The 14,980-nt window shown below is 43.4% G+C and overlaps 1 protein-coding gene across 1 annotated transcript in view; it reads right to left on the bottom strand.

The window, feature by feature from the left end:
- clasp2 (cytoplasmic linker associated protein 2) overlaps positions 1-14,980 on the bottom strand; it is an 85,496-nt gene that overhangs the window by 53,169 nt on the left and 17,347 nt on the right. The window contains exon 7 of the mRNA XM_063185323.1: positions 10,121-10,191. Coding sequence (XP_063041393.1) covers positions 10,121-10,191 — 71 coding nt within the window. The remainder of the gene's footprint in view (positions 1-10,120; positions 10,192-14,980) is intronic.

The following is a 14,980-nucleotide window of genomic DNA, read 5'->3' as shown; positions in this document are numbered from 1 at the left end:
TGTGTGTGTGTGTGTGTGTGTGTGTGTGTAATTGCAGCTGTGCATATGTGGGTGAGAGAGAATGACAAAGACAAAAGGAGAGAGAGTTACAGTGGAAAAGCATGGTAGAGGGAGGGGGAAGGAGGGAGAGAGAGAGAGAGAGAGAGAGAGAGAGAGAGAGAGAGAGAGAGAGAGAGAGAGAGAGAGAGAGAGAGAGAGAGAGAGAGAGAGAGAGAGAGAGAGAGAGAAGGAAAGGAGGAAAACATGGAGAGAAAGATGGAAAGGAGGAAAACATGGAGAGAAAGATGGAAAGATGAAGACAGAGAGAGAAAAAGAAATGGGGTGGAAGTGAAGAGGTGATGCCAGTATGGCAGAAGACAGCTGAAGGGAAGTGTTCAGAATAACACAAAAGACTGACAACTGACAGTAAAACGCTACAAGGCTGATGGATGTGATTGTGCTATGTGCAGAAAGTCAGACACACAGCCTGACGTTTCCACTCCTCATTGGGGGGGAAGAGCTAGCGGTCTAGCGGAGGCCACCGCTAGCTGGCTCCATTGTCCGATGGTCTGGGTGTGTCAACAAAAACCACACCAGGAAGAGACCAACGTCGCGGGGGTGGGGGCACTCGCGCATGCTGTCAGTTTCCATGGTAACGTGACCGGCTACAGCTTCCAGGCAAATCAGCCTGATGCATGTCTACCCAGACGGCACAAAAGACCCCAGGAAATTACCCTATGCTAATCTATATCAGATCAATCGAAATAACAGTCACAACTCTCAAATCAGCCCAATTCATGAACTGGGACAGCACAAGACGGCAGGAAATTAAGCAGTGCTGATCTATACATTGGAATAACAGTAAACTCTCAAATCAGCCAAATATCAGCATTAACTAAAGCAGTGGTTCCCAAACTTTTTCTTAAGGGACCCATGTTCTTACTATTGTAAGCTTTGGTGACCCAACCACGCGAGCGCCCGCACGAGACGGAGTCACAAGATGCCCTCTGTTTCCTGCGAAAACTAATTTTAGTTATTTTATTCCTCAATTCGTCTTTGGTCAAATATAGAATAAATGTTTAATGTAGCACTTACAATTTGTTGCTTCTATGCATTTATTAGTTAAATGCTTTGTCTTTTATTCAACATGGGCTATATATATTTAAAATGAAACCCCTTAAAATCAAGAGGGCTCCGCGACCCCCTGTGGATCTTTGGCGACCCATAAGGTGGGTCCCGACCCATAGGTTGGGAACCACTGAACTAAAGCATTAACTAAATAATCACAGAAAGTATAATAGTTCTCTAAAATGGAGATACAATCTATACAGTACAACAAAATAGTAGTTAAGTCTCAAATCAGCCGAATGCACAACAAAATATCTGATGAAGTCATGCTCTGCTAAATCTACAATTAAAAATCAAAATCATAAACTGCAGACAACAATTGGGCCTATGCCTGACTAAATCATCTCGTTAGTCTCTAAGTCTTCTACATACTGAAATGCACTAACAGCTGTGTAGACAAGGATTTGATACAGTTCCCTTTGGTTCACATGCTGCTGATGCACCACAGTGTTTTGGGGGATACTTTATAAGAAATTTGACATTTATTTTTTACACTAGTCTAACCATATAAAATACAAGATATAAAAGTCAACAGCATTTCTCTCAACAGCATCTGATTACTCACACCTCAAAAAAAAATGCACAACCGACTCAGAGTATTTGCTTCAGGCTGTAGGTCAGACTTTTCCCCATGTATTTGCTTTTCCCTAATTTCCCCCGTCTCAGTCAGGTTTCACCAGATAAACTGGTAGGCAGAGGAATCTCATGAGAACAGAACTGACAGTGTTGACCTCCTGCATGTGCTTTTGCGGCTGAACTTGAAAACTAGAATATTTTATGCAGCTATTTCTTTCTTGATCTTTACAGAAGAATAGAAAGTCATGTTCAGAATGAATATCCAAGTCCATTTCCTGGTGAATGTAAGACTTTGGTGAAGGTAGAGCTGGCGTCCGCGCCTTTGTCTTTCTCAGGAAGTTTGGCTCAGTGCGTAACTCCACAATAGTAATTCAGGGGGGAAAAGAAGGAGTCGCACACAGGAGCTGCATGCATTTCCGTAAAACTGTATTATAAATGCCAGATATAAAGAAAACCAAGGACATAGTGGGCTAACAAACGTTTCGGGTCTAGCCCATCATCAATGTTCCCAATTGGGAATGTTTGTTCCCCCATTTTGTCATTGGTTTTCTTTACTTTCAGCATTTATAATACAGTTTTACTGAAGTACATTCAGCTCCTGTGCGTGACTCCTTCCCCCCCCTGAATGTAATAGCCTACTTTGACACCTTTTCTATGAGAAATTCCACATTTAACTTCCATTTATGGAAAGCCACTTTAATTTTTTCCGTCTTCTTTGACTTACTAAGAACATGTACGGTAATCAGTCCTCCAATGCCAAGACATAAGAAATGTTTACAATCTTATCATTACACAGGCCTGTGTAGTCTACTGTTATCCTCAGGTCACCTTGACACATGCTCTTATCTACTGAAGTGGTGAAAAGTTAACGCTTCTGTTCTGATAGACACATTCTGATTTCTGGCTGAATATCAGTTGCCGCCTTCCCATTTTATGATCCCAAGTCTTGTACTGTATAACTGCATGAATAAAGACTTTGATTTGGTTTGGGAATGAATGCGAACTGAGGGTCTTCTCACTGCAACAAATTGCCAGCCATCTGGAAAAAAAACAGTGTAATGACTACAGGCGTCAACGTGGAGAAGGATTGTTTTCTAGGAGACCTGAACAGCAGAATCGCTGACCATCATGCAAAATGATCAAACCATGCATTGAAGTACCTTGGGCACGACTATTCCTGAGTCTGAGACAAGCTGTACTTTATCATCAGAAGCATCGAATTTGTGTCTTCCTTCCTACTGACGAGGTAAAGAGTGTTTCTTTGACTTTGTCTGCTAGAGGAATATCAGCTTTAAGATTTTCAAAGTAAATTGCAACCTAAATGAAAATCAGTCCATTAGTGGAGTGATGTTTCCCAACTGCTCTAACTTGGGGGAAAAAAGAATCAATTCTCTTGCATTTCAGTATAATTTCGATGTTGGCAACGGAATCACGGCACTAACAAATCCCAACACCATCTTGACAATACTGAAATATAGGGATGCACCGATACCACTTTTTTGAAAACCGATACAAGTACGAGTACATTAATGTGTGTACTTGCCGATACCGAGTACCGAGTACTGATGCCTTTTACCACCAACATACAATGAAAATAAATGCATGGCCTTGTTTTTTTCCACCTGTGATATTTTTATCGTCCATTTCCATGTAGATTTAAATGTTAGTAAATTTACGAGGTGGCACCTTTTTCTATGCTGCTTTCAAGTCCACAGAAGAGCAGTATCGTTCCTGGTATCGGCAAGTGCTTGACGAGTACGAGTATAATGAGCAGTATCGGGTGCCGATACCGATACCAGTATCAGTATATCCCTACTGAAATATCAGGTATTTTATAATGATCAAGCCTATGCATCCAAGCAACACGGGTCTGTGGGCCATGGAAAATTGGCCTTGGAAAGTTACAACTACGTACACAAACTAGATGGAATGGAAGTTCAATGTAGATATCTTCCCATTTAACACTCTCAATACCACTATAGATGAAGCCATTCGTCTCAGCCACACACACACAGAGAGAGAGAGAGAGAGAGAGAGAGAGAGAGAGAGAGAGAGAGAGAGAGAGAGAGAGAGAGAGAGAGAGAGAGAGAGAGAGAGAGAGAGAGAGAGAGAGAGAGAGAGAGAGAGAGAGAGAGAGAGAACAGGGGTGTGCATATGTGGTCATTTGTGGTGCCCAATCTGCCAGGGGTGGGGAAGGATGACCTCATGCATTTCACCAGTTGCCAAGTGCCAACAGTGGGCAGCATGGCCCCTTTAAACCAGAAGCATCGCCACATCCAAATAGCCCTGCACCACTGCAGGAAGCATCCAAATAGCCCTTCCTTCACCACTACCAGAAGTAATGGTCTTCAGGAATTACCGTCCTCCCAATGATTGAACATCAGAACAGTTATAATGTTCTCTCATCGAGTCCCCATACATTGCTTCTCTGTTGGTTGGAACTTTAACCACGAATTTATACACAAGATGTGCATGCAGACTTGAATGTGAACAGTGCCTTGTGCTTGCCTTGGATTATACAGATTCATAAAACAAACAGCTGGATGAATCACCAATGAAGCCAGTGCATCATACGCAAATCATGCAGCAGCCTTCCTTGTCCATTTAACAGTTTATCTATATTTTATCTAGTCAGCAAAGTCCCTTTACAGCCTGTCTTGTGCCGAAGGAGTCATGGTCGGGATAGGTGCCGCAAAACGGAACACAACATACAGGCTACACTATTACGATAAACATGCCGTTATCATGTAATGATGATACATTCCCAGACGTCTGATGGAACGTCTGGACAGAAAGTAATGATGCGTACATGCTTCACCAAGGTCAAAAATATGCTTTGCGACCAAACTCCATGTGCTACTCTGCCCTGAAGGATCCTGGTCTATTTATGCTCCTGTTGTCGCCACACGGGGAATGGAGAGCAAGCAAGCAAGCAAGCAAGTGCAAATCTCTCTGCAGCCCTAATGACAGCAGTGCTAAGTACCAAAATCAATGCTTGCGTGATGTGAAATGACTGTCACTGCTGCCTATTACAATGCCATAGAGCATATTAGAAAGCCATTCAACACCGCTATGCATAATAATATCATGAATGTTCTTCTATTTTCATTCCCTTTACTCATGTTGCTATATCATCTGATGTAAACATGTAGAGATATGACCAAGTCAAAAGCTGTTACTAGTGCTCATCGTTCGTCCGCAATTAAGGTCAAAATGTTCATGCACACTTTTATTGCTGGAAGCTTCAGACTGTTAATTAAAATGAGGGCGATCATATAATCACTCAAGAGCCCATTAAAAGAATACACACAATGTAACATAATGCAAATAAGACGTTGGCCAGAGTTACGCAAACATCAAAATAGCCATGGTATTATACACTATGTCCTCTTTCTCTTCTCGTGCCATCTCCCCCTACTAAACGCCCAGCCAACGCAACACATGGACAGGCTATGACTGTGACCTCAAATTCAATTTGTCACAGGGAAATTCACAACAACTTTCGCAACCAGCACAGCAATGCAAGACCACGAGAGAAGACCTTATTCCGAAAGAGAACTGATCCACGTTGCATTCGACAACGACAATGTGCCTGAAGTGGATTCATGAGCCCATATGTTCCAGTCCTCTGATTCCACAATGGTCCAAAAAAGCAACCATGAAGAAAAGGGAAGTTGCATTCTTCGACCCACACAAAAAGGAACCAGTCGCGTATTATATTTATCGACACAGAGAGACACAAATAGACAGATGCAGAGCCACTACTCACCATCTCCATCGTCCCCCATAGTCATGTAACTCTGTGCAGGCACATCCACACACACATCCACACTGACACTTCTTTCTTCCCCTCTCTCTCCCTCGCTGTCACACTGGATCAGTGTGAGTCAGAGACAGGCACGGCTCTCACTGCTCGCTATAACGCTCCGATTCTCCCTCTCTGCTCTCCTCTTCTCTTCCTCTCTTTCCCTCCTCTGTCCTCCTGTGCCTCTCACCAATCTCTCTCCCTCTCACTCACCCTCCAAGTATGAGCAGCGAGGGGCCCCAGACAAAAACAAAAACACACACACACACACACACACACACACACACACACACACACACACACACACACACACACACACACACACACACACACACACACACACACACACACACACACACACACACACACACACACACACACAATGCTTCAATTTCTTACCCATCCAAAAACAACCATCTGTGGGTCAATTGTCAGAGCAGGAAGGCTCTAGACATGCCTGTTGTCTTCTTAAGAGTGCTGTGAGCTTAACTTCTAACCTCTGTAGTGTGGCACGAGAGAGGGGACGAGATGTCCTTAGGAGCCAATTGCTGTCAAGACAGCGGTAGAATTGTGTACTCGTCCTCCACCACAATGCAGTAAACTATGTAGTGAATTAGCGATGCAACTTGTGGACTAGATCTATGCATCATCTATTGAATGACCCAAATCATCTTGCCCACTATGTGAGGTGCTGTGCAGAGATCAGCCACATGCATCTGACACAATATACAGTGATACACTGTAAACAAACTAACCGACTATGGTTACTATAGTGAAAACTTTAAACTGGTCAATGAGGAACAGAAAGTGTTACTTATTCATTATTAAATCATTAGATCATTAAATGGCAAGTCATTGCAAAACTCAAGATATGGCACTGAAACTGTAAGCATTACTTTTTACATTGAGTACACCGTGTGGTGAAGAAAACAAATGCAACACTACCTGTTTGACTTGATGCTTAGTTGACTCAATAAGTGATTAGTATTTGGGCAGATGCACTGACCAAGCCGCAGATGAGATTTTGGTAACGGGATTGCTGATGGCAGTGGCACTTTTGTGAACTCTCACTTGTGCGAGATACCCTTTCTGGGGGCTAAATAATATCTGTGTCTGAACCTAGTTTATTCAAAATTCCTGGATATATGTAAGAAAATGCCTTTGCCTTGGAAAACAAGCAATGCAGTTTCAACATTTAATGGCAAAGGGCCATGAGAGAGCTTTATGGCAATTAGCTGATTAGACATGTATGCCCTTATCTGCTCTGCATGCCCTGTTAACCCTGACTGCAGACATAGCCTAGCATCTCTCACTGGAAGTGGGTTATCCCAGTCAGCTTTTAGCTTCTAGGTTTTTAGCATTTACAACCCACTTACATGAAATCAGGCTATTGGTGGGGGACGTCAGACTGGGTTAAGAAGAGCAGGCGGAGAGGGAGAGAGAGAGAGAGAGAGAGAGAGAGAGAGAGAGAGAGAGAGAGAGAGAGAGAGAGAGAGAGAGAGAGAGAGAGAGAGAGACCGAGAGAGAGACCGAGACAGAGATGCAAAGAGAGAGAATCCAGAGAGAGACGGTATGCATCCCTTCTGTAACTCTAGGGTCTAGAGCTAATAAGCTGGTTTCCCATGGTAACATGGTGTTCCTTTCGGGTGATGTCACCAGCTCGTGACCTATACTGACCACTGCTGCCCAGTGCCGGTGGCCCATAACAATGCTCTGTTTGCCAGTAATACCCAGAAAAATACAAAAATGGATGAATAGATAGATGGATGGATGGATGGATGGATGGCAAACAATATATCAGTTTGTTGAAGCAAAATCCCTTGACATTTGACTACACATTTTCGACTTAACATAGGACATTCTACATCAGACAATGACAGTCTTTTTAATGAAAGCAATTTTGAAATATATGATGAGTAAAGTTGGTGATTATTTGGAGACGTAGACAGTCATGGTAAAGCAATAAATCACGTCTTATCCCCAATGGTCTTTGCATATCGCTTGTGCAAACTGCTCCCGCTGATGTGAATGAACGGCAACTGGTTATGGGTCTATTGTTATACAGAACTACGGTCTACTACAAAGCAGTGGGGGAAACACTATCTTCCCAGTGGAGCAACATCTACTCCTGCAATCTGCCTTCCTAAGATCAATCAATCAATCAGGAATCAATCATGCAATCAGGAGATCCAGGAGTTTGACAGTAGACCGCAGTCTCCCTCTCAGCACCATTGAAATCATTCCATTACATTTATTCCATATCAGATTCACAACATTTTGACCATCAAAATCTTATGCCATGCAATACATGTAACAGAGGGAATTTAAGTGTATGTGAACTTCTGTCAATCAGACCATGAATAGGCCTTTGTCTTGCACCTTGACAGGGGATTGTCAATTTTTTTCATCACAGTCGCCACACTCCCCAAGTCATCCAAGATGAAAGCTGATCAAAACAAGGCCAAAGACACCTGATGGAGACAGTTCATAAGGAGTTTATTTCGAAATCCACACAACGTAAGGTGCTATACCGTAACCCTATAGCAACCATGGCCCATTAGACTAGGAGACTAGCAGAATGAATGGAATCCAACGGAAAGACACGCTTAGGAGACCGGACTTCATCCCACTTTTACTGCATTGGTGACACGTGGTACGATTTATCTTTGTTACCACACTGCACTGACAGACAGGTCACTACCAAGGTCGAGTTTTACAGGCCAACCTGCTCATCACCACCACATGCTACTGTACCAGATTAAATATTTCATGTGTGTTTGACGCTGCGATTTCGAGTAGAGAAAACACAGAGGCAGATTTACAGCCTAACAGCAGGAAAAGCTGCTGAGTAGAGAGCGATGTGGAAACCAAACCCTCTGTCTCACTCCGATAGTAAAGCACAAAAGAATATAACGCCAGAGTTTCGAATGATTTCACATTCTATTGGAACCATTGACAGTAAACAGAATGGACGCCAAATCAACGCTATTTGCCATTCAACGCTTTGAAGCCAGATTTGGGAACATTCCAACTTACATTCCACCTTAGCAACGCCAAACGCAGGTGCTGATTGGACAACAACAAGACTTCTAACGGTCAATCAAACCATGTTCTGATGCTCATTGGTCAATTTAACTTTTAATATCTCTCTAAAATAAAACATCACCACAAAAAATCACCACCCTGGTAAGTTGGAGAGCAAGGGGACCTACTAGTTGAGTGAAAAATGATCCCCCTGGAATGGCATTTAAGGGAGATACAGGGTTTTATGTCTCTCATAGGAATGAATGGGATTTGGCCATTTTTTGGTCTTTTTGGGTCCAACCTTGGCTCCAACTTGGCTTCAACAATGAAATAGAATTTTGGCCTCCATTCTATTTACTCTCAATGATTGGAACAGAATGCTATTAGAATGTTTTGACATAGACATAGAATGTCTATGACTATTATTGCTTTGTTGCATGCAGAATTTATTACTGACAAGTCGTGACGCACTGGGGAAAATATCGTGTACGTTTTCACAGACCAGGTGATGGGTATGCCTCTGATTATGGTGCAAAAGTTACCCAACGAAAGTTAGATTTGTGCTGTAGAAAAGCAAAATATTATAATATTTGAAATTATTCAAATCCCTGAAAGAGATAATGATCGCCTCCTCTTTTGCTTCTTCGAACACAACCCAAATGGGTACACAGCACATGGTGTCTACAGAGTAGATTATGAGCAGCAGCCAAACATCAAATTCATTTCGCAATAAGGTTTTTAATGATAGACCCATTTCAAACTGATAACATTTAAGTAACTAAATTCCCTTTGCTTGCAGAGTGACAAGCTTCTGGCAAGCACAACTACAACCATGTTCTCATTTACAGTACAACACTGTAATTGAGCAGTAATGTGTTGCCTGGCTCGTCGTGTTTGCCCAAGATGTCACAGCAAGGGGTTCACGTTGAGGACAGCCCTGGTCTAATCCTCTTACTTATTGCACCCTGCTGCTTTGCTTATCGCATGTAAACAGTCTTCTACCTGCATGATGGATGGAACCCTCACATCAGTGAAAGTAACAGTAGACGTGTTTGTTAGCTCCATTAGTACTATAGTCCCGATCCTCAGATCTACTGTAGCCAAAGTGCCTGGACCTACATCATCCAGCCCTAAACAAAGTAAACCTCCACCAAGGCTATGGGGATACTGATGCCATAACATCTACCGTACATGCTGTGGAATTCTATGCCTATAACATAACTTTAAAAAATCCTGGATCACCACCAACATTTTATCACTTGTTCCTTTTGTCATTTCCAACAACTCCACAAAATTTCATCAAAATCTGTTCATAACTTTTTGAGTTATCCTGCTGACAAATAAACCTGCGCGACCGAAAACATAACCTCCTTGGTGGAGGAAATAATTTTCGACTGATGGACCAACCTGACAGACAGACAGACAGACAGACAGACAGACAGACAGACAGACAGACAGACAGACAGACAGGCAGACAGGCAGGCAGGCAGGCAGGCAGGCAGGCAGGCAGACAGGCAGACAGGCAGCCAGACCGACCTAGCTGCATATGACAACAAATGACTATACATCCGATGTGTGAACAAAGCCTTGATTTGACATCATACTTACCAACACTGAGTGTCAGGGCCATGTTCCCAGAATGCAGAACGTCATCAAACCGCCCCTGGATCATCTGAAGCCTGTTGAACACAAACCACATCAAATACATGCATACAATTTATAAAACATTAATCAAAATTGAATTAACCCTAGTATGTTAACTGTAAAGCTACTGAATTTCTGTCAGTTTGAAAGAATGTTTTCAAATTCAAAGAACCACAATTTCATACAGCAACTATTTCGACAAACTTGACTTGAATTAATTAAATGAAGCAACACTAAATAAGTGACAACTAACTGGCCTACAAAGTTAACCTACAGAATAAAACTACTAGTGTGGTGTTATTATAAACACGGTCCCTTTACACCATGAGTAGGTGTGACGGAGGTCATCTTGCACCTGTTCACCCCCCTCGGGGATCGAACGTGCGACCTCGTCAACTACAACGGTTCGGCAATGGGAGACACAGTACGATACCGCTGGGCCAAGAGACTAGTCTCTCGGCCCAACGGCACGAGACTGTATGAGGCTATCGGAGGGAGGTTTACCAACGTTCCACGCCAACTCTGTGCTAGTTAGCCTCCGTTACATAGGGAACCTACAGTATGACCCATGAGGCCGCCTTATCCAGCTCCAGATATAATTTTAACGTTATGCAGTTGCACATGAAATATGACATGTTTTGTAAAGCAATCTTAGAAAGTACTGTACATTTGCAATACAATGAAGTTGTACTTTCAGGGGATGTAGTGAAGGTGGGGTATGTTGTAAAGGTGATATAAGGAGGTCCTAAGTGCAGGTGGAAATCAGGTATCATAGTACGGCGGTCATAGTATGGCCCTTGGTGGACTTTCTAAAATTTGAAGTGGCTCCTCAAAGTAAAAGATCCCCACCCCTGCTGGAGATGGGTTTAAAAAGGGGCCAGCAACACAGTGGAGGCCTGGGGAAGAGGGAACACACCTGCAGTCTACCAGCTGACAAGCAGACGAGACATGCAAGAGGCATCCACACATGCTCCGCAATATGCAGTCAGTGGGCCTCTGTTTATGCGCGTGTGTGTGTGTGTGTGTGTGTGTGTGTGCGCATGTTTGTATGTGTGAGTGTGCACAGATGTACATTGTGTGTGTGTGCATACGTAGTAAGTATAACGTGTGCATATTCGTTCGTATGCGCCTGTGTGTATAGTATATACTAGTATGACGTTAGTATAACATGCGTGCATGTTCGTATGTGCGAGTGTGCACACGAGTGTCTAGTGTGTGTGTGTGTCAGGGCTTAACACTAACACACGCCAGGTAGCCAAATGCGGGTGAAAGTCGGCGTTGGCTAGTAGATACCGAAGGTTCACTAGCCATTCTGGCGGGTCCGTTACTATTCTAAATGACGAGGCACCGCATTTTGTAGTTTTTTCCCTCGGACCGTCTTTGCTACAATTAGGACTGTCCGCAAATAATCGACTAATCGTTGGTCGACCAAAAAAAATTCCAGTCGACCGAATCCCATTGGTCGATTGGTCGCAGCGGAGAAAAAGAAAAAAAAACAGCATCTCGTCAAAGTTCTTTCAGGACTCTTAACTTGAAGGGCGTGACAAAGGAAGACGCGTTGTTGATTTGTTTGAGAAGGATAGAAGTTATTTTGACCATGTCTGGAAGGAGCTCTAAAACATGGGATTATTTTTGAAAAGGATACTACTGCTTGTCAGCCAATGGTCACTAACGTCGGGCGAGAAGAACCACGCGAATTCGAACGACAGGTGCGTTTAATTATGTAACTTCACCACCACGGCAGATGCTGCTCTCCCCTCCCTCTCTCATACACACGACACGCACCCGTACACTACCCGGCACCGTTTGCTACAATACCTCACTCGACTCATTGATTCCATTGGTTAACAGAACTACAGGGAGCCGCCTGCATCTGTCTCGTCTCGCATAATTATCCGTTTATTGCAGACGGTGTAAAAAGTGTGAAGTCGTGTCGTTACATATTCTGAAGCTCCAAAATGCTATGTTGCAACGTCATGGTGCTAAGTCGCACTTTGTTAGCTTCCATACCACTTTGCTGTACAATTGTAGGCTACTCCGTGCTGGCCAACATCCAAAGAACCACCACCAGATATGAACATATTTTGGGGTGTGTGTGTAGGCCTACGTTAAGTCATTCACCGACAAACTTATCAGAATTCTGTTTGCTGCCCTGAACGGCAACTCTTGTCAAGACTCCAGTGCAGCGATAAACAAAACCAGCGTGGGTCATTTAAAGGGGGAAATGCTGCGCATCATTTAAGACCATAAACAGACACTAAGCGCTTGATGGACATTCCAGTGAACAACTATACAGTAATGCTGCAACAAATGTCGAAATAGATGAAAACGTCAACGCGGGGATATTGATTCTGCCCTCCAGTTGGGCTACTGCTTTCAGGCAGACAGTTTGTTTCCATCACTGAATATTAATTTTAATTCGTTTTTTATTTGTGTTTTACAGGCTTAAACTATGTAAATTCGAACTTCGAATATTCATTAGGCCTAGTAGGGCTATCTGGGTCAAAATGTGATGTGTACAAAAAAAAATAAAAAAAAATTTTTTTTTAAATTATATATATATATATTTTTTTGGGGGGGGGGGGGGGGGCGGGCGATTAATCGATTAGTCGGAGAAAATGACGACCTTTGGTCGACCAACAAAATCCTTGGTCGTGGACAGCCCTAGCTACAAGCGCAATGCAATGCGATTTCGCGAGCCTACAATACCCATGAAGCACCTGTGTCACGTGTCACCTGTGTCTCACGCACTAGAGGAATCTAGCTAGTCTTGCGAATATGAGAGGCAGCAGCAAAGAAACTCAAGAGAAAGAACAATCTCTTGGCGGGGAATGCATTGGCCACGGTGTAGTACGGGGGTGTTGCCTGAGGACACGAGTGGATGGAAAATAAACTCCCTTGAGCATGGTCATTGGTCAGTGGGTGCGATGGATGCAATTTTCGTACTCCATTGCACATGGTCAGTGGGGGCGACACCAAGATGGATAATTTGTGGCCAAGTAACGGCAGCTGTTGGTCAGCAGTAATTATTGGGGGTAATTAAGGGCAGCTGACAGACATTCACGCTGTCCTATGACCTGTTCCACAGTGAATAACATTTCCGTACTCCCCTCGCCATCATTTCCTACTACGCTGTTATGACGTGAGTAAGCCCTCTTGTCTCAAGCCTCTTTGGGCAGCAGCGAGCTACCAGCACATCAGCGCGCGTTTGGAAATGTCACTGAAAACCTTCACGTGAAAATAAAGTAGCCTAGCGAAGTTCATCTCAACTGACCTGTTTTGGGATCTGTCATTAGTACAATGCATAGTAGTAGTGGACATTAAAATGACCAAGGCGAGAGGAGAACACCTCAGTCTTGTGAAAGTCTTGAGACAAGGACACATGCGGCATTAATAATGTTCGGTTTAAATCATTTTCTGATTTGCCTGTATGTCTTCATACCTTAATATTCCTCCATGTTTCTTGTGCCGTTGTTCCCGACTGTCAAACGGGGCTTAAACAACGCGCAGTAGCTTCCAGACTGCACAAATCATGTCCCATGTCCCTTCGCATGTGCCCATCTTGCCTTGCGTCCGTTTAGCCTATATTTTAAACAACTCAATATTAAACGGAATGAAAGGAAGTCGTAGCTCCTTCTGTAGTTACCGGCCGCATATGTGTGTGCCTTCTAGTGGATAGCCTACTTTTATGACATGCGAAGCTTGGCAATGACTTTGCACTATCTACTTTGCGCATCGAAAGTGCCCTTCAGATCAAAGACGGAAATATTTTGCTCTCATGTAGCTTACATTTGTGCCCTTCCACAACACTGTGCTTGGTGTTTCTGCACAGCTATGCCATTCCTCAGATAAATTAATCTGTTCTTATAGCATGCATGCATGCATGGACCAGTTAATAACAATTCTAGTTATTAGGCCCTATATTATATTATATTATATTATATTATATTATATTATATTATATTATATTATATTATATTATATTATATTATATTATATTATATTACATTATATTATATTATGTTATGTTATATTATGTTATATTATCCTACATTAGGCCTACATTATTACAGCCTATTATATAATTCATTAAAGCTGCTATGATGGTTAAGGAAATTATGGCTAGTGAAGAGGCCCAATGGCTAGTGAGTCAGGAAAACCACTAGCCAAAATGGCTGGTAAGCGAAAAAGTTAGTGTAAAGCACTGGTGTGTGTGTGTGTGTGTGTGTGTGTGTGTGTGTGTGTGTGTGTGTGTGTGTGTGTGTGTGTGTGTGTGTGTGTGTGTGTGTGTGTGTGTGTGTGTGTGTGCATTTCCAAGCGTGTGTATTGTGTGTGTGTGTGTGTGTGTGCATGTGTGTGAATGAGCCCACAGTCCGCACCCCCAAAAACACAGACTTTGTTCTCCATCTCCCATTTCTAGTCTCTTCTCTGTCCCGCTCTCCCCCTCCCTCCCTTTCAGTCTTTCTCTCTCCCTCCCTCACCTCCCTGCCTCTCTCTCTCCCTCCCTCCCTCTCTTCTCTCCCTCTCTCTCTTACGCAACACCCCAGCTGGGTATAGTCAGCTTCGGGAGGGGCCAGTGTCAGGCAGCAGTCGCAGCTCCGAGCGCTAGGCCAGGGTAGCCGACAGGGGGGGCAAAGGGGTCAGCTGTTCCTGGCCCAGGGAGAAGGGGGGCAGGCAGAAATGGGTCCCCATTACATTGTATATTAGCGTGGTAGGCCTTTAAGATGACTGTGCCCCGGGCCCAGTCAAAGCTGTAAGCAGCTCTGCGCTAGGCTAATTGTGGTGCTAATGCTAGAACGTCCATCCTATGAACATATACACAGA

This window comes from Engraulis encrasicolus, chromosome 20 (assembly GCF_034702125.1).
Source record: "Engraulis encrasicolus isolate BLACKSEA-1 chromosome 20, IST_EnEncr_1.0, whole genome shotgun sequence".
NCBI classification, from domain to species: domain Eukaryota; kingdom Metazoa; phylum Chordata; class Actinopteri; order Clupeiformes; family Engraulidae; genus Engraulis; species Engraulis encrasicolus.
Note: the sequence above shows the minus strand (reverse complement) of the source record. Positions and strands in the feature narration are given on the sequence as shown.